At 36.0% G+C, this 19,690-nt stretch overlaps 1 protein-coding gene across 1 annotated transcript in view; it reads left to right on the top strand.

Moving 5' to 3' along the window:
* Positions 1-19,690, top strand: part of CCDC102B (coiled-coil domain containing 102B) — a 173,856-nt gene that overhangs the window by 50,063 nt on the left and 104,103 nt on the right. The window contains exon 5 of the mRNA XM_024754945.1: positions 13,727-13,936. Coding sequence (XP_024610713.1) covers positions 13,727-13,936 — 210 coding nt within the window. The remainder of the gene's footprint in view (positions 1-13,726; positions 13,937-19,690) is intronic.

Below are 19,690 nucleotides of genomic sequence, written 5' to 3'. Positions count from 1 at the left end.
AAGTTAGTTTGTCTTCTTTTTTTTTTTTTTCATACGCGAGCCTCTCACCGCTGCGGCCCCTCCCACTGTGGAGCACAGGCTCCGGACGCGCAGGCTCAGCAGCCATGGCTCACGGGCCTAGCTGCTCCGCGGCACTTGGGATCCTCCCGGACTGGGGCACGAACCCGCGTCCCCTGCACCGGCAAGCAGACTCCCAACCACTGCGCCACCAGGGAAGCGCCCAGTTTGTCTACTTTTAAGATTACTTTTAAGAGAGATTCTGGAAATAAAGAGGGTCTACCCTTTATGGTTTGCTTAATTTCCTGATGCAGATCTTATTAAGCATTTTACATTTACATAGTTTTTCCTAGTAGTAGAACACACTTGAGGTTGTAGTTAGTGAGTGGCAAAATTAATTCCTATTATATATATAATATATAAACCTCTGGTTCCTATTATCTCTGCAACAAGATCCACATTTTAAAACCTCTGTTGTGCTTCACTTCTAAAATTCTCTAAGTACTACTTTTGTAAAGGTTCACACCTTACTAAGTTTATAAGAAATCCACTGTAGCATATAGAAGTTTGGCAGGAGAGTTGCAGGAAAGCATATTTCACTGTTCTCGTTTTATGTTAAAGCTTTTCTCTGACTGTTTTGGACACACTCATAAAACAGTTAAAATCATTTGGGATAATAACAATGTGTTCATTCATATTTTTTATCTTAATAGTTACCAGGCAATATATAGATGATTATTAACTTCTACATGAAATGAGGAAAATATTTGCTTATGAAACTTTGTAACACCACTACGAATTTTTGAGACTGCCTGGCTGTTGCAAAATCAGGGGTCCAAAATAACCATTTAGAGGTTTACTTGTGAAATTTGTAAGTGTTCTTTACCAGGGCGTCAGTAAAGCCTTTATGAATACATTTCTCTTGTCATTCTCTTGCTATAACATATACTGACTCATTTAGACATAGATGCATTGTCCTTTTTAAATTCGCATTGCTTTTGATTCATGTTCAATCTGAGATACAAGTTTTGGCCTCCTTTTTTATTAAAAAAAGTTAATTTGGACTTTATTAAAATTTACAACTTTTACTATGTGAAATCTACTGCTAAGATAACTAAAACATAAGCCAAAAACTAGGAAATATTTGCAAAACATATATCTGAGAAAAGATGAGTATCCAAAATATAAATAGTTTATCTTTAAATTTTTTAAAATAAATTTATTTATTTTATTCTATTTTTGGCTGCACTGGGTCTTCGTTGCTGTGCGCGGGCTTTCTCTAGTTGTGGCGAGCAGGGGCTATTCTTTGTTGCGGTGCGCGGGCTTCTCATTGCAGTGGCTTCTCTTGTTGCGGAGCACAGGCTCTAGGAGCATGGGCTTCAGTAGCTGTGGCACACAGGCTTAGCAGTTGTGGCTCATAGGCTCTAGAGCTCAGGCTCAGTAGTTGTGGCCCATGAGCTTAGTTGCTCCGCGGTATGTGGGATCTTCCCAGACCAGGGTTCAAACCTGTGTCCCCTGCATTGGCAGGCGGATTCTTAACCACTGCACCACCAGGGAAGCCCTCTCTTTAAATTTTTTTAAAACTTTATTTTTTAAAGAAGTTTTAGGTTTACCACAAAATTGAGGAGAAGATACAGAGATTTCCCATATGCCCTCCACCATAGAAGCTCCCATTTTCAACATCCCCTACAGAGTGGTACATTTGTTACAAATGATGAACCTACATTGACACAACATTAATACCCAAAGTCCATAGTTTACATTAAGGTTCACTATTGGTGTTGTACATTATATGGATTTGGACAAACGGATAATGATATGTATCTATCACTATAGTATCATACAGAGTATTTTCACTGCCCTAAAAATCCTCTGTGCTCCACCTATATATCCTTCCCTGCTCTCACCTTTCCACTTTCCTCCCTGCAACTTCTGGCAACCTCTAATATTTTTAATGTCTCTCTAACTTTGCCTTTTCCAGGACGTTATATAGTTAGAATCATACAGAGTATAGCCTTTTCAGATGGCTTATTTCACTTAGTAATATGCATTTAAGCTTCTTCCATATCTTTTCATGGCTTGATAGTTAATTTCCTTTTAGTGCTGAACAATATTCCATTGTGTGGACATACCACATTGTATCCATTCATCTACTGGAGGACATCTTGGTTGCTTCAAGTTTGGGCAATTATAAACAAAGCTGCCATAAACATCCGTGTGCAGGTGTTTATGTGGACATACGTTTTCGACTTCTTTGGGTAAATAGCCAGGAGCTCGATTACTAGACAGCATAGTAAGAATATGCTTAGTTTTGTAAAAAGCCACCAAACTGTTTCAACATAGCCGTGCTACTTTGCCTTCCCACCAGCAATGACTGAGAGTTCCTGCCGCTCCACGTCTTCACCAGCATTTGGTGTTGTCAGTGTTCTGTATTTCGGCCATTCTAACAGCTGTGTAGTTGTATCTCATTGTTTTATTTGTTTATTTTTAAGTTTTTGCAGGAAATATTTAGTTTTTTTTTTTAATTTTTAATACATTTTTATTGGAGTATAATTGCTTCACAATACTATGTTAGTTTCTGTTGCACAACAAAGCGAATCAGGCATATGCATACACAGGTCTCCGTATCCCCTCCCGCTTGAGCGTCCCTCGATCCTCCCTATCCCAGCCCTCTATGTCACTGCAAAGCCGTGACCGAGCCGATCTTCCTGTGCTATGCTGCTGCTTCCCACCAGCCAACTATTTTCCATTTGGTAGTGGATATATGTCGATGCTACTCTCACTTCGCCCCAGCTCTGCCCTCCTACCCATGTCCTCAAGTCCATTCTCTATGTCTACCTTTTTATTCCTGCCCTGAAACTAGGTTCATCAGTACCTTTTTTTTTTTTTTAGATTCCATATATACGCATTAGCATACGGTATTTGTTTTTCTCTTTCTGCCTTACTTCACTCTGTATGACAGACTCTATGTCCATCCACCTCACTACAAATAACTCAATTTTGTTTCTTTTTATGGCTGAGTAATATTCCATTGTATATAAGTACCACATCTTCTTTATCCATTCATTTGTCAATGGACATTTAGGTTGGTTCCATGTCCTGGCTATTGTAAATAGTACTGCAATGAACATTGTGGTATGTGTCTCTTTTTAAATTATGCTTTTCTCAGGGTATACGTCCTGCAGTGGGAATGCTGGGTCATATGGTAGTTCTATTTTTATTTTTTTAAGGAACCTCCATACTGTTTTCCATAATAGTTGTATCAATTTACATTACCACCAACAGTACAGGAGGGTTCCTCTTTCACCACACCCTTTCCAGCATTTATTGTTTCTGGATTTTTTGATAATGGCCATTCTGACTGGCGTGAGGTGATACCTCATTGTAGTTTTGATTTCCATTTCTCTAATAATTAGTGATGTTGAGCATCTTTTCATGTGCCTCTTGGCCACCTGTATTTCTTCCATGGTAAAATGTCTATTTAGGCCTTCAGCCCAATTTTTAGCTGCATTGTTTCCTTTTTCGATATTGAGCTCCATGAGCTGTTTGTATATTCCGGAGATTAATCCTTTGTCTGTTGTTTCATTTGCAAATATTTTCTCCCATTCTGAGTGTTGTCTTTTTGTCTTGTTTCTGGTTTCCTTTGCTGTGCAAAAGCTTTTAAGTTTAATTAAGTCCCATTAAGTTTATTTTTGTTTTTATTTCTGTTACTCTAGGAGGTGGGTCAAAAATGATCTTGCTGTGGTTTATGTCAAAGAGTGTTTTTCCTATGTTTTCCTCAAAGAGTTTTATAGTGTCTTGTCTTACATTTAAGTCTTTAATCCATTTGGGGTTTATTTTTATGTATGGTGTTAGGTAGTGTTCTAATTTCATTATTCTACATGTAGCTTTCCAGTTTTCCCAGCACCACTTATTGAAGAGGCTGTCTTTTCTCCACTGTCTATCCTTGCCTCCTTTGTCATAAATTAGGTGCCCATATGTGCGTGGGTTTATCTCTGGGCATTCTATTCTGTACCATTGATCTATATTTCTGTTTTTGTGCCAGTACCATACTGTCTTGATTACTGTAGCTTTGTAGTATAGTCTGAAATCAGGGAGCCTAATTCTTCCAGCTCCATTTTTCTTTCTCAAGATTGCTTTGGCTATTCGGGGTCTTTTGTGTTTCCATATGAATTATAAAATTTTTTATTCTAATTCAGTGAAGAATGCCATTGGTATTTTGATAGGGATTGCATTAAATCTGTAGATTGCTTTGGGTAGTATAGTAATTTTCACAATATTGATGCTTCCAATACAAGAACATGGTATATTTCTCCATCTGTTTATGTCATCTTTGATTTCTTTCATCAGTGTTTTATAGTTTTCTAAGTACAAGTCTTTCACCTCCTTAGGCAGTTTATTCCTAGGTATTTTATTCTTTTTGTTGCAGTGATAAATGGGAGTGTTTCCTTAATTTCTCTTTCTGATTTTTCATTGTTGGTGTATAGGAATGACAGAGATTTCTGTGCATTAATTTTGTATCCTGCAACATTCCTAAATTCATTGATTAGTTCTAGTAGTTTTCTGGTGGCATCTTTAGGATTTTCTATGTATAGTATCATGTCATCTGCAAACAGTGACAGTTTTACTTCTTCTTTTCCAATTTGTATTTCTTTTATTTCTTTTTCTTCTCTGATTGCTGTGACTAGGACTTCCAAAACTATGTTGAATAAGAGTGGCAAGAGTGGACATCCTTGTCTTGTTCCTGATCTTAGTGGAAATGCTTACAGTTTTTCACCATTGACTATGATGCTTGCTGTGGGTTTGTCATATATGGCCTTTATTATGTTGAAGTAAGTTTTCTCTATGCCCACTTTCTGGAGAGTTTTTATTATAAATGGGTGCTGAATTTTGTCAAAACCTTTTTCTGTGTCTATTGAGATGATCATATGGTTTGTTGGTTTGTTTGTTTGTTTTGTGGTATGCGGGCCTCTCACTGTTGTGGCCACTCCCGTTGCGGAGCACAGGCTCCAGACACGCAGGCTCAGCGGCCATGGCTCACGGACCTAGCCGCTCCGCGGCATGTGGGATCTTCCCGGAGCGAGGCACGAACCCATGTCCCCTGCATCAGCAGGCGGACTCTTAACCACTGCGCCACCAGGGAAGCCCGATCATATGGTTTTTATTCCTTAATTTGTTAATGTGGTGTATCCTATTGATTGATTTGAGTGTTGAAGAATCCTTGCATCCCTAGGATAAATCCCACTTGATCATGGTGTATTGTCCTTTTAATTGGATTCTGTTTAAATGTCCTTTTAATTGGATTCTGTTTAAATGGATTCTGTTTGTTAGTATTTTGTTCAGGATTTTTGCATCTATGTTCATCAGTGATATAGGCCTGTAATTTTCTATTCTTGTGATATCTTTTTCTGGTTTTGGTATCAGGGTGATTGTGGCTTCATAGAATGAATTTGGGAGTGTTTCTCCCTCTGCAATTTTTTGGAAGAGTTTGAAAAGGATGCTTGTTAGCTCTTCTCTAAATGTTTGGTAGAATTCACCTGTGAAGCCATCTGTTCCTGGACTTTGGTTTGTTGGCAGATTTTAAATTACGGTTTCAATTTCATTACTTGTGATAGGTCTGTTTATATTTTCTAATTCTTCCTGGTTCAGTCTTGGAAAATTGTACCTTTCCCAAAATTTGTCCATTTCTTCATGGTTGTCCATTTCATTGGCATATAGATGTTTTTAGTAGTCCCTTATAATCCTTTGTATTTCTGCAGTGTCAATTGTGATTTCTCATTTCTAATTCCATTGATTTGAGTTTTCTCCCTTTTTTCTTGATGAGTCTGGCTAAGGGTTTATCAATTTTGTTTAATTTCTCAAAGAACCAGCTTTTAGTTTTATTGATCTCTGCTATCGTTTTCTTCATTTCTATTTCATTTATTTCTGCTGTGATCTTTATGATTTCTTTCCTTCTACTGACTTTGGGTTTTCTTTGTTCTTCTTTCTCTGGTTGTTTTAAGTGTAGATTTAGGTTGTTTATTTGAGATTTTTCTTGTTTCTTGAGGTGAGATTGAATTGCTAGAAAGTTCCCTCTTAGAACTGCTTTTGCTGCATCCCATAGGTTTTGGGTCATTGTGTTTTCATTGTCATTTGTTTTTATGTATTTTTAATTCTTTCTTTGATTTCTTCAGTGATCTCTTGGTTATTTAGTAGTGCACTGTTTAACCTCCATATATTTGTGTTTTTTAGTTTTTTTCTGTAACTGGTTTCCAATCTCATAGCATTGTGGTCAGAAAAGATGCTTTATATGATTTCAATTTTCGTAAGTTTTCTGAGGCTTGATTTGTGACCCAAGATGTGATCTATACTGGAGAATGTTCTGTGTGCACTTGAGAGGAAAATGTATTCTGTCACTTTTGGGTGGAATGTTCTATAAATATCAATTAGATCTATCTGGTCTATTGTGTCATTTAAAGCTTGTGTTTACTTATTTATTTTCTGTTTGTATGATCTGTCCATTGGTGTAAGTGGGGTGTTAAAGTCCCCTACTATTAATGTGTTACTGTCGGTTTCTCCTTTCATGGTTGTTAGCATTTGCCTTATGTATTGAGGTGTCCCTATGTTGGGTGCATAAACATTTATAATTGTTATGTCTTCTTCTTGGATTGATCCTTTGATCATTATGTAGTGTCCCTCCTTATCTCTTGTAACTGTCTTTATTTTATTGTAAAAGTCTTTATTTTAAAGTCTATTTTATCTGATGTGAGTATTGCTACTCCAGCTTCCTTTTTATTTCCATTTGCTTGGAATATCTTTTTCCATCCCTTCACTTTCAGTCTGTATGTGTCCCTAGGTCTGAATTGGGTCTCTTATAGATTGCATGTATATAGGTCTTGTTTTTGTATCCATTCAGCCAGTCTGTGTCTTTTGGTTGGGGCATTTAATCCATTTACATTCAAGGTTATTATCCATATGTATGTTCCTGTTACCATTTTCTTAATTGTTCTGGGTTTGTTTTTGTGGGTCTTTTTCTTCTCTTGTGTTTCCCACTTAGATAAGTTTCTTTGGCATTTGTTTTAAAGCTGGTTTGGTGGTGCTGAATTCTCTTAGCTTTTGCTTGTCTGAAAACTTTTGATTTCTGCATCAAATCTGAATGAGATCCTTGCTGGGTAGAGTAATCTTGGTTGTAGGTTTTTCTCTTTCATCACTTTAAGTATATCCTGCCACTCCCTTCTGGCTCCTAGAGTTTCTGCTGAAAAATCAGCTGATAACTTTATGGGGATTACTTTGTATTTTGTTTTTCCCTTGCCTCTTTTAATATTCTTTCTTTGACTAATTTTTCTTAGTTGGATTAATATGTGTCTTGGTGTGTTTTTCCTAGGGTTTATCCTGTATGGGACTCTCTGTGCTTCCTGGACTTGGGTAACTATTTCCTTTCCCATGTTAGGGAAGGTTTCAACTATAATCTCTTCAAATATTTTCTCAGACCCTTTCTTTTTCTCTTCTCTGGGACCCCTAAAATTCAAATGTTAGTGCGTTTAGTGTTGTCCCAGAGGTCTCTGAGACTGTCTTCAATTCTTTTCATTCTTTTTACTTTATTCTGTTTCTCATCAGTTATTTCCACCATTTTGTCTTCCAGCACAGTTATTCGTTCTTCTGCCTCAGTTATTCTGTTATTGATTCCTTCTTGTGTATTTTTCATTTCAGTTATTGTGATGCTCATCTTTGTTTGTTCTTTAGTTCCTTTAGATCTTTGTTAAACATTTCTTGTATTTTCTCAGTCGGTGCCTACATTCTATTTCTGAGAGTCTAGATCATCTTTACTATCATTATCCTGCATTCTTTTTCAGGTAGATTGCCTATTTCCTCTCCATTTATTTGGTCGTATAGGTTTTACCTTGCTCCTTCATCTGTGACATTTTTTTTTGCCATCTCATATTTTTTTTCTTTGTTTTATGAGTGGGATTGTGTTCCTGTCTTACTGGTTGTTTGGCTTGAGACTTCCAACACTGAAGTTTGTAAGCTATTGGGTAGAGCTGGGTCTTGATGCTGAGATGAGGAACTCCGTGAGACCTCACTCTGATGAATATCCCCTGGGGTCTGAGATTCTCTGCTAGTCCAGTGGTTTGGACTCAGAGCTCCCACCACAGGAGCTTTGGCCCGACTCTGGGCTCGTGAACCACGATCCCACAAGCCACGTGGGCAGCAAAAAAAAAAGAACAATAATAAAGTAAAAAATAAAATTAAACTAGGAAACTAACAGATATGTTAAAAAGAATATAAAAATAAAAATATAGATGAATCAACAACCGGAAGGTACATAAGTACCACAATAGTAAAAAAGAGGAGGAGGGAAAAGAAAAAAAAAGTGTGGGGGGAAATGCCTTGGCTGTGGAGGGTGGGGCCTAAGCAAGGAGGAGGTTTGGGTGGTGGGCAGAGCCAATGCTTAGGACCCCCAGGGCTGGAAAAGGCCGTGGGAGCTGTGGGGGGGTTGGGGCTTAGGCTCAAGTAACAGAAGGGGCCCAGGCGTGCCCCCCACCCCTGGTCTCAGAGGGCAGCGGACCTAACCTGGGAGCCCAGCAGGCTTCCTGGGCTCAAATGGGTGGGGCAAACACCCTCCTCTCCTCTCCTGCTCCTCCAGTCTGGGAGGGCCCCTCCGGCATGCCTCTCCTAATCTCTCTGGCCTCAGGGACACCAATCCTGTCTGGCTTCCATCTCTCCTCCCCCCTCAGTCCCCCTACGTCCTACCAGTTCTCTTTGGGGTCCCTCCCGTCTCCTTGGGCATCAGAGTCACCCACCAGCAGCCAGCAGGCACCCTAGTTGTGGGAAGATGTTAACTCCACATCTTCCCACACCACCATTTTGACTCCACCCCTCTCATTGTTTTAATTTGCACTTTCCTGATGACATATGATGTGGAACATCTTTTCATTTGCTTATTTGATATCTGTATACCTTCTTTGGTGAGATGTCTGTTATCCATAAGTCTTGGGCCCATTTTTAGTTGGGTTGTTTTCTTATTGTTGAATTTACATAGTTATTGGTATATTTTGGATAACAGTTCTTTATTAGATATATTTTGCAAATATATTTTGTCTGTGGCTTGTTTTCTCTTTCTCTTGACATTGTCTTTCTAGAGCAGTTTTTAATTTTAATGAAGTCTAGCTTATCAGTTATTTCGTTCATGGATCATGCCTTTGGTGATGTATCTAAAGAGTCATCACCAAACAGAAGGTCATCTAGATTTTCTCCTAGGCTATCTATCTTCTATGAGTTTTATAGTTTTGTACTTTACAATCAGGTTTGTGATCCATTTTGGGTTAATTTCTGTTCAGGTTTAGTGTCTAGAGTAATTGTTTCTGCATGTGGATCCCTCTCCCTGTATTTAAGTTTGACATACATTTAGTTTCAAATTAGTTCTAGGACTCCTTACTTTTAGAAATTCTCCAAGGATTTTAAATGAAATTAAAGCAACTAAAATACACATGACATTACCTATTGCTAAAATTAGTCATGGCTCTGTTGACTTTTGGTAAAAGAGGGAGTGAGCTATCACTGAGCTATAGTTAACTGTGGACAGGAGGGAAGTAGAGTGATTTAGGAGGAGGTGTCCCCACTTCTTATTTGTGATTCCATGACATGCTTAGAGGATGAGTGTTAAAAGATCCAGGGGAGGGGGAGGGGTGGCATCAGCAATATGCACACTGCATTTAGGTTTCAGTTTGCAGACTTTTGAATGTGAGTCTACAGAATCACTTCTCCTGAGTTAATTTGCAACGAAGCAAGGATCAAAATCCCCAAAATATATCAAAACAAAAGAAAAACATCAACAAAATCTTTGCTGCAGTGTAGTACAATGGATTCAGAGTGTGTTGGTTGCTATGGCAAGGGGATATGCATACATCAGTGGCTATCTGTTAGCATGGTGCGGGTGGAGTGACCTCACGACTGGAATCAGAGAAACACTTTAGGTGAACCATGGCTTGGACTCTTTGCCCACCTTGAGAATTACTTCTAATCTTAGAACTCCAGTTTCCTCCTGTGTAGCACATACAAATTTACAGGATTATTGTAAGGATAGGAAATAACCTATATAGCTCTTTACCAGGAATATATTAGGTCTTCAGTAAAAGGGTAATCATCTCCTACTGCTAGGAAATAACAAGATTCCTACTTTTTACCTCTTACTTCCAAAATCACAGTGCTTGTAATGAGGTTTTATAGCTGACTTGTCTGAAATGAAAATTCTGAATATTTGCAATTAATTACTGGAACATGCACATTGTTTTTAGGTGGCACTTCACTGGCCTGCAGAACACCATATTGTGCATTCTGTTGGGGTTTTTCTCCGTTGAAAAGGTCCATTTACAAGATGCCATTTTGATAAAACATGATGAAAAATAATACACTATTTCACCTGTCATTACCTGAATTGGCTGTTGGTATGTTTTGTTCTTTAGAAAACAAATTTATGACAGGAAATATTTGTGTTGAGTTTGAAAGTTTAATAACTATTTCCCCTAAATAATTACTGCCTCATAACACTAAGCTGTAGGAAATATTTTCCATATTTTATAAATGAAAAATAGAGGCTCTCAGGATAAAAAGAATTGAGACTCAATTCTAGGTCATTTTACTGAAAATCCTCTCTTTACCTCGCTGTATTTACCTATCACAAAATGCAACGCAGCCATGACAGCATTAATAAGAGTTAAGAGTAATTGTACTGAGAAATTCTATTGGCATTAAGTAATGCTGAGTAAATAACTGGCTCTTCTAGGATGCTACCTTAATTTCACTTCATGCACAATTGTTGTAATTGAAATACAGAGGAGCTTTTTCCTCTCAACAGGTCCTTATGAAGCACTGACACAGCACATGTCAGGTGCCAGGCTGATGAGCAAAATGACACGGTTCTGGTTTCATAAAACTTACGTTCTAGTTATCAAGTTCACTGCAGTCTATTATTGATGTCCTTTCAGCAGTATCAAGCAATGACAATTCATGAAGATCGAGCTTATAGATGAATATGTTTAGAATTGACTGAATCGTTACACTGTACACCTTAAATGTGTACAGTGCTGTATGTCGATCATATCTCAGTAAAACTGGAAGGAAGGAAGCTAGCAAACACATAAACATATACCTATATACCTATATAAATAAAATACATGACCCAATATTTCATCCTTGGGAATAATCACAATATTATATTTTTTCACAAGAAACTCAAACGATTCTTAAATTCACCCTTACTTGTAAGCATCAGTGACTACTTGTTTTCATACTTATTCTCCTGAACTCCTAATACTTCATGATTGGACTCTTGGATCTTATAATGTTCAAACCTATTTCCTATTTCCCTTTATTGAGATACTCTTAGCTTGATTCTGCCTCTCTGCCTTCTTAAACTTCAGGTTTCAGCTTAAGTATTGTTTCTTCAAATAACCTCCTCTGATTACTTAATTTACTGCAGGTCTTTCCCATAGCATCCAGGGTTTTTTCTCCTTTACAAGATGTTGCCCAATTTATACTTATATATATACTTGTATTTTGACAATAGTATATCCAGTGCCTGAAAGATACTCAATAAATATTTGTTAAACAGCTGAATAGTTGGATATTTATATATTTTCTCAATGTTTAATATTCATAAAATTGGAGGTCATTAAATCAACAAATATTTTAGTGTTTACTCTGGCTAGAATATACTTCTACATTAAAAGTTTTTAGAAAATATTTTTCAATAATTCCTGTATTACCTGAAATTCATTTAAGAGTAGTACCCACTATCAGTTAAAATTCATAGCATATTAGAGTTAGAATTAAAATGTTCTAGAATGTTTCTCTTGATCATTGGAAGCAAATCAATGGAATTCCATTTCAGTTTGATCAGTTATTAGAATTGCTTACCAAAAAAATGAAAGTTTAAAATATTACCTGATCTTTCCTTCATCATTTTAACTTGCATTTAATTGAATGGCTTTTAAGGTGGTAGATTTTCATATGATTCTTAGAAAAGAATAATCTTACAAGAAAGAATTTTGAAAAATGAAATCAAAAATAAAACTGCTAATAATATTTATGATCCAATTTTCACAAAACCTTTACTTTTTTGATATGTGTTATATACCTAAATTTATCAGATAATTGGCATGCCACTAAAAATCTTCAAATAGTAAATAATCACACATCATTATTTAAGCTTTGTTGTCATTACTGTTAATATAATTCCTTTCTTCAATTATTTTTTTTTAATTTAGAGTTTACTCATTCAAACCATCTATTACTTATTTAAAATCCTATTTGTACCTGTTATCTGTTATTAGGTATAAAACTGACTTCAGCAATTTCTTTTAAATGCCTAAAATTTTACAAAGACTTGACATAGCATTGTATTTGTCCTTGACCAAGAGTACATTTATTCTCCTAAAATTAATTTTTCATCACTAAGTTGGTGACTTTTATTACAACTTTATTATTTTCATTCTGATAAGTGATGTGATGTTAGTCAAAAAGTTTAAGCATTAATCTTAATAATTAAAGACATGTCATGTTCTAAATTGCATTTTGAAATACTGTTTTCACCTCATATCCCAAACAGGCATCCCAAATGTCAAATCACGTCATCTAAAATTTGATCCCTTAGTCTATTATATTTAATTGATAAACAACGTCTAGTGCCAAGAATGTAATTTTAATTTCTTGTTTTTAAGAAGCTAAAGCCTCACTTAGATTTGGGAACAGAACATTTTTGACAATAATGGCACAATTATATGTGTATGAAAAAGCAGTTTTTTAATCAGAATTAATTTCCAAAGATATTATTGAAGTCTAACAGTTTCTTAATGTTGACTTCTCTTTTAGAATTTAAAATGTCATGAGAACTACTTTAAAATAGTATAATACTGTTCAATACTTTGCCATCAAGCCATTTAAAACTAAGTGTAAAAATAAGTAATTTTCAATCTTTATCCATAACAAATAGTTTAAAAATACCTCATATTTTAATCATGTTGCCAATCTCTATTCCCTGAAAATCAAATTGGTCATTCACTCAGGTGAGTTTGATTATATACCGTTGTGGCCTCTCTTGTTGCGGAGCACAGGCTCCGGACGCACAGGCTCAGCTGCCATGGCTCACGAGCCCAGCCGCTCCGTGGCACGTGGGATCTTCCCGGACCGGGGCAAGAACCCGTGTCCCCTGCATCGGCAGGCAGACTCTCAACCACTGCGCCACCAGGGAAGCCCAATTGTATAGTACTTTAATCATGGCATTTATGATGTTTTATTACATTCACTTGTCTTTATTTGCAGTGCCTACAAGTTGAAAGCTATAGTAAATAACTGAATGAATGAGTAAATGAATACATGAACTATATCCATCCAACCTGAATTGCCCAAGAAATGATTTTGTGCCTTCTAAACTGATAAACGTTCATCAATTGAGTGGAGATTATTGACAAAATATTATCAGTTTTCCACTTAACGTATTTATTTGACAATATGGTCTGGTTGGTTATAGAAATAGTGCCATAACCAAGAAGGCAGGTATATTTATTTAGGGCATGGGTCTTAGGACTTTTGTGTTGTCCTCAACTTTTCAGACAAATAGAGTTTTCTTTTTAAAAATTGTATAAATGGACATATCCATGAACCTTTCTTAGTGGACGCCTGTTTGATGGGTGCCTGGCCTTTTGGCAATTACAAATGCTACACGTTGCTTTTCTGTGTTTTCTGTGTTTAGCTAGAGAGATTGCAGGCTGAAAATACATCCGAGTGGGACAAGAGGGAGATACTTGAAACAGAAAAACTAGGACTGGAAAGAGAAAATAGAAGGCTAAAGTTCCAAGTGAAAGACATGGAAGAGCTCCTGGATAGGAAAAATAGATTAATTGCAAACTCTCAAGGTCCTGATTTCAAGAAATCACAAATTGAACTACAGGAAAAAAACAAGGTATGGGTACTCTTTGGAAGCAGGTGTTCTCACTTTCTGTATATTCCTGCCCTGATGTCTAGTAGATGCTGCTTTAACTTTCACATACCTCAAATCTGAATATTTTCTTTTGTACTATCTCATATCTGATAGTTTGATTTTTTCCCATTGTAATATAAAAAATATATAAAATGTTCATGATAGGAAAAGAGAGTGTGACAAATTTTGTATGAAGATGTTAAAATATGACAAATCTGAGAGTTTCAAGCTTTTCCAAAAGGAAGAAAAACATGAAGTAAGGGATGAACCTTTGTGTGTTTGGTTTCCTGTTACAGCTTTGTCTCAGTTTTCCACGCAACTGATCTTATTTTCAATGAGTATATTTCTCCATTAGTTTGGGCAACTATGTAATAAGCATTTGTCAATAGCTATGGTAAGTATCTGCATAAACATTTAAATGTAGCTGGTTCACTCCTATTTGGTTTCTTTTTAGTTAGTCTCAGAAAAATTATTTTTGAGTCAATTAAACACATCGTGTTACAAATAGCCTTTATAGGCTATGACATAAATGTTAAAACCAGAATTAAATTCAAATTTTGACTTTGGGAAATTTAGGTTGTTTTGGAATTGTTTTGTCCTAAAGCCAACAGACATATTTACTGCTATGGATGGGAATTTTTGATAAATGGTTTTTAGATTTTTAAAATATTCTCTTAGTGGCAGTTGTAATTTATGTGTTTTAGCGTCAACATGCCACAAAACATATACAGCTTGTTTCTATTTCTTCCATGAAAGTATCTATAGTACCTTAATGCACAATTGTATTTTTTTCACTCAATTCCTTTAACAGTGAGTTAAAAGTGAGTTTGAAAAGTTCATATTTTTGAGTTATGTAAGTAGTTCATACTCATATGAGCTCTAATAGCTAAATGGGCAGAAAAATTGAATTCTATATTACTTATTCTTTGTGATGTTAGGGATTTATTGCAAATGCAAGATTAAATTGGATTAGTGTTTCATGACTTGGCAATGCAAATAACTGAAGTTAACTGTTATGGTCAGTGATCATAATTTTCTATTATACGGATTCATAAACCATCCGCAACGGTGTATGGTTCTGACATGTACACAACTGATAAATCTGTAGAGAAATTTTTGCAGATTGCCATTGTGAAAGCACAATTGTTTCGATTATGGAACAAGTTTTGGTCATCAAAATATCTGTTTCCCTTTGGTTCACTTGAACAGAACAAGCATTTATTTATATTATACTCTGTGTCAGTCACTGCTCTAGATGCCGGTGATGTGAAGATGAATGCATTTATTTTTTCATTTATTTTTGGCCGCGTTGGGTCTTCACTGCTGCGCGCAGACTTTCTCTAGTTGCGGCGAGCGGGGGCTACTCTTCGTTGCGGTGCGCTGCGGTGGCTTCTCTTGTTGCAGAGCACGGGCTCTAGGCGCGTGGGCTTCAGTAGTTGTGGCACGCAGGCTCAGTAGTTGTGGCTCGTGGGCTCTAGAGTGCAGGCTCAGTAGTTGTGATTCACAGGCTTAGTTGCTCCGCAGCATGTGGGATCTTCCCAGACTAGGGTTCGAACCTGGGTCCCCTGCATTGGCAGGCAGATTCTTAGCCACTGTGCCACCAGGGAAGTCCCAAGATGAATGAATCTTTATCTTGCCTAGCATGGGCTTAGAGTCTGTCTGGGGAGATATACACAATATATCTATGTGTAAGAATATACACATAAATTGTTATCAGTATTACATTGTGATGATTGCTAAGAGTAAAGTGGAATGAGAACTCAGATAAAGAAGTAATTCACTCTATTCCACTTTGATGCCTTTCTAGTTATATCAAACTGTTATAGCATAAAGTGTGTCATTTAGGAAATATGAGGGCTGATTGGGGTCTGTTTGGACCTAGTATATATGCCAATTGCTTGTCCTGTTAACAGGCCACCCTAACTTTAGACCTGGGCTCTTTGGGACCAATGTAGTTCTTTGGCCTAGAACTGAACAGACCTTGGAAACTGGGAAGATTCTGGAAGGTCTGAACAACTCAGTGGGTGTGCTCATCAATCAGAAGACTATTCCCTAAGTGTATATCATTTTGATGGCTGGGAGGAGGTGTTAGCAATATTTTACAATCTTCATTAAGAATTCAGACTCACCACTTAAACCAAAATAATTACTTGTCGTGGAGCAGCTGTTGGTCAAAATCCTTGGTGCCACAGAGATCCCCATAGGTCAAAATATCAAGATTCAGATGTCCCCAAATGTCAAATGAATCAAAGCTGCATATGGAACATGCCAAAGGCCAGGGAATAGTATAGATGTCATTATAACACAAAGCTAAATTGTGGTTTTAACATTTCAATGAAAACTAATCTATATGTATAAAATTATGTGCATAAGTACCATAAAGGAGAAACACGTATATGTATGTATATAAGTACCCTATTGAATTACCAGATATCTAAATGCATAAAAGTACTATATATGAGTGAGATGGGCAAATAGGTGCTGGCATATAAGAGACACAACTGTAAACATCACTCATCATCGGCCTCTAAAAGAGATGTAAGGTATCTTACCACATTATATTTACATCTAATCACATTTAACAAATATCTGTGGCAGATACAATTCTACTTGCTGCTCATAGAAATCTCCATATCAATAAATTTTGTTAATTTCTTGAGTTTTAACAATCTCATGATTCAATGAAATTTTTATAAATCCTACTTATTTGGGAGGGGAGGACTTTTACATAGTGTTTTTGGCTTTAGTATTATAAGGAATGCATTTTTAAAGAAAATGGCTTTCAATTTTAAATCGTACTATTAATTTAAAGACAAAGATTCTTCCTCACACGAGTGATTTCATCACATAAATCTCCATCTGGTAGTTGCTTTTATAGCTTATGTTTAAGACTATGTGTGTATCAATTTTTTACAATTAGTAAAAAGCAGTATACCTGAATTTTTAATGGCTAGATTGGAAAATTATTACTCTAGTAGTAGCAAATTATTTTTAAAGCATAAACCATTGCCACAGACTTTTCTAGAACAACTCCAGCATGTGGATCTTTTGGTTTGTCATTGCTTTGGGTAATAGTTGCACTGTTCCATGGCTTTAGTATAATCGACAGAGCAACTGATATCTGATAATGGACCTTCTGCAGCAGTATCAAGGATACTCTTATCAGAATGAAGCTGCATTTTAAATGATGGCAAAGATGCTTGAGAATAGCTTTGGAAAATATAAAGGAATCAAAGTGTGTGGTTTAAGAGGAGAACCATGGAGCTACATTTGAAACTCTGACTCCACGGCCAATAGGTAAGTGTACTGGCGATGCCTGATCATTAGTCTGTGTATCTCCATACAACATTAAAAAAAAAATCCACTTATGAATATACAGAAACACATACATTGGGATCATTAATATTTCATATTTTTAAAAACATATTCCAGGCAGTCAGCAAATTTGAATTCAGTTACCTGAAATATTTGTTAAAAAATGTTCTTCATTTTCTTTCACAAGATCAATGTCACTAAAAATTTGAAGTGTATTAAAAATTATGGTGATATCTAAAGTAGGGTGTTCATGTCATACTGTAATGTGGAAAGAAATTACTAATACTTTTTTTAGCTCCTACTTTTTGAGTTTCCATGTTATGAAGAATAATAAAATAAAATATTTTAAATTAGTAAAATAGCATCTCCAAATAACAATCAGATTAACATATTATTCAATTAATAATCATTAAATATAATCATTTAAAAATGCTAAATTCATAAATCTCATATAGGCATAAAATGAACACATGTGAAAGGTTTTATTTAATCCATTCATTCCTGAAGAAACGAGTAAGATGTTATAGCCAGTTGAGAGAAGTATCTAAGTATCAGACAAGGGACAACGAGGAATGCTGAAATGAATTTGGTTAATAGATGCAAAACTGATTTTTTCCGTGAGGGGTAAGGACATAAATTGCACTGCCACCAGGCAAAATTAATCTGCAGCTCTATGGATGAGAATAATATGCATTGCTGTGGGTTATCTAGAAATTACAGAGTTGTGTGTAAAATACCTTAAAGACACTGAAAGTTGCTGGTCCCTTTAGAGTGAGAAAACCCTACCTGGAGGACTGTGTTAGAAAGGACCATCTTCTCCAGGGCTTGGTGAAAAGAAAAAAATAAAAATAAACAGCTGTATGTACTTTGCTAATTCTAATCCCTTTCTGAGCTCTTACTTGTCCCGTTTCTCCCTTTGTTCACTTCTTTGAACTTCAGGACAGAGGATAAGAAAAGATGAATGAGAGAAAAGGAAATGAAAAGGGGTTTGTGACCACCATAAAGTGATAAAACCTAACAAAACAACCAAAGAGGAAACAGACACATATAACCTAATGTTTATCAAAATATGTCATCATTTTGCTGTAATGGAGAAAAGTAGAACTGCAATTCCCAATGATTTTTTAAAAAATCATGATACCTATCCTATAAAGGCTGATTTGCTTTCTTCAATGTATGGCACAGATTCTTGTGCTTGTGAAGCCTTAATTCTGTTGATGTGCGGTATATGTATTTCCCATTGCAAACAATACTTTTTCGAGTGAAATGTTATTGGAAAAAGTGGTCAGTATTCAACTGAGCAAAGCCCCATGGACTAGTCGACATGCCTCTCATGAAGAGCTTTGGAAGCTTGTTTTCTTAAATCATTCTGGCAACTGATTCCCTTCATTCAGGTCACATAATGGGTCATTCTCAGAAAGTTAATGTGACAGAGTGGTAATTGATGTGTCTCAGGAAAATGATGAATTAATCTGAAAGTGGAAAGGCATTCAAAGTCAATTCCTAATGAATTTACTGACAGTGTCCATTCCTACAACAAGGAATGGCATTATATTTATTTTGCTTGGCAACTTTGTCTTCAGAAATATTTTGTTTCCATTCAGTGGTGTAGCAGTCACACCTATGGATCTGTTAATTTTTCCCCATTCATTATTGTTCTTCCAAAGCCTGCTTCTACTCATAGAATTATTGAACAATTTAAGAATAAACAATAATTTTATCTATTCTTTTACTGTTGTGAAGTAGTAATAATTTAAATATAGAACATTACAATTTGATATTATTAGATAGTATCACTTTGTCTTCCTTTAGCTGTTCTTAGCCAGCTTTGTTCTCTGAAATACATTAGAAATTTCAACTTTTAATATAGTTTTTAATATAAACTTTTATTACTGTAGAGACTTTTAGATATATGGAAAATTTTAACCCTTTTGTATGTGAAGTTTGTTATATTTTGTTTATAAAAAATGAAAATAATTTATTTTGAGGAATGACGTGTATATCAAAACACTAGGCTACACACAAGACATTCTTCAAAATAAATTATTTCATGAAATTTAGAAACACACCCGTGATTTCGTACACATTTTAACAAAGGTGAATGGGATTGTGTGGTTTGGGCAGAGCAATGTCCTTTTGCCCAAGGATTTCTGAAGTTAGCAGAGAGAAAAATGCTTAAGTACCATTTACTAATGTCATAAGGAAGGTATCTACTGAAAGTGCCCCACTGAACTGAAATAAATCAATATACTGCAAAATAGGGTGGCATTTACTTGAATATGATTGCTTTCACCCCTTCTCAAATACACACACACGTGCAGGCACATACACATACACGCACACACACATGCAATGAATTGATTTCTACAAGATTAATTCTAAAATAGGAGTATTAGTTTTCTTCCTGTTTTGTCATTCTCT

Source organism: Neophocaena asiaeorientalis, unplaced genomic scaffold (genome assembly GCF_003031525.2).
Source record: "Neophocaena asiaeorientalis asiaeorientalis breed wild unplaced genomic scaffold, Neophocaena_asiaeorientalis_V1.1 scaffold124, whole genome shotgun sequence".
Lineage (NCBI taxonomy): Eukaryota > Metazoa > Chordata > Mammalia > Artiodactyla > Phocoenidae > Neophocaena > Neophocaena asiaeorientalis.
This window is presented reverse-complemented; position numbering and strand designations above follow the sequence as displayed.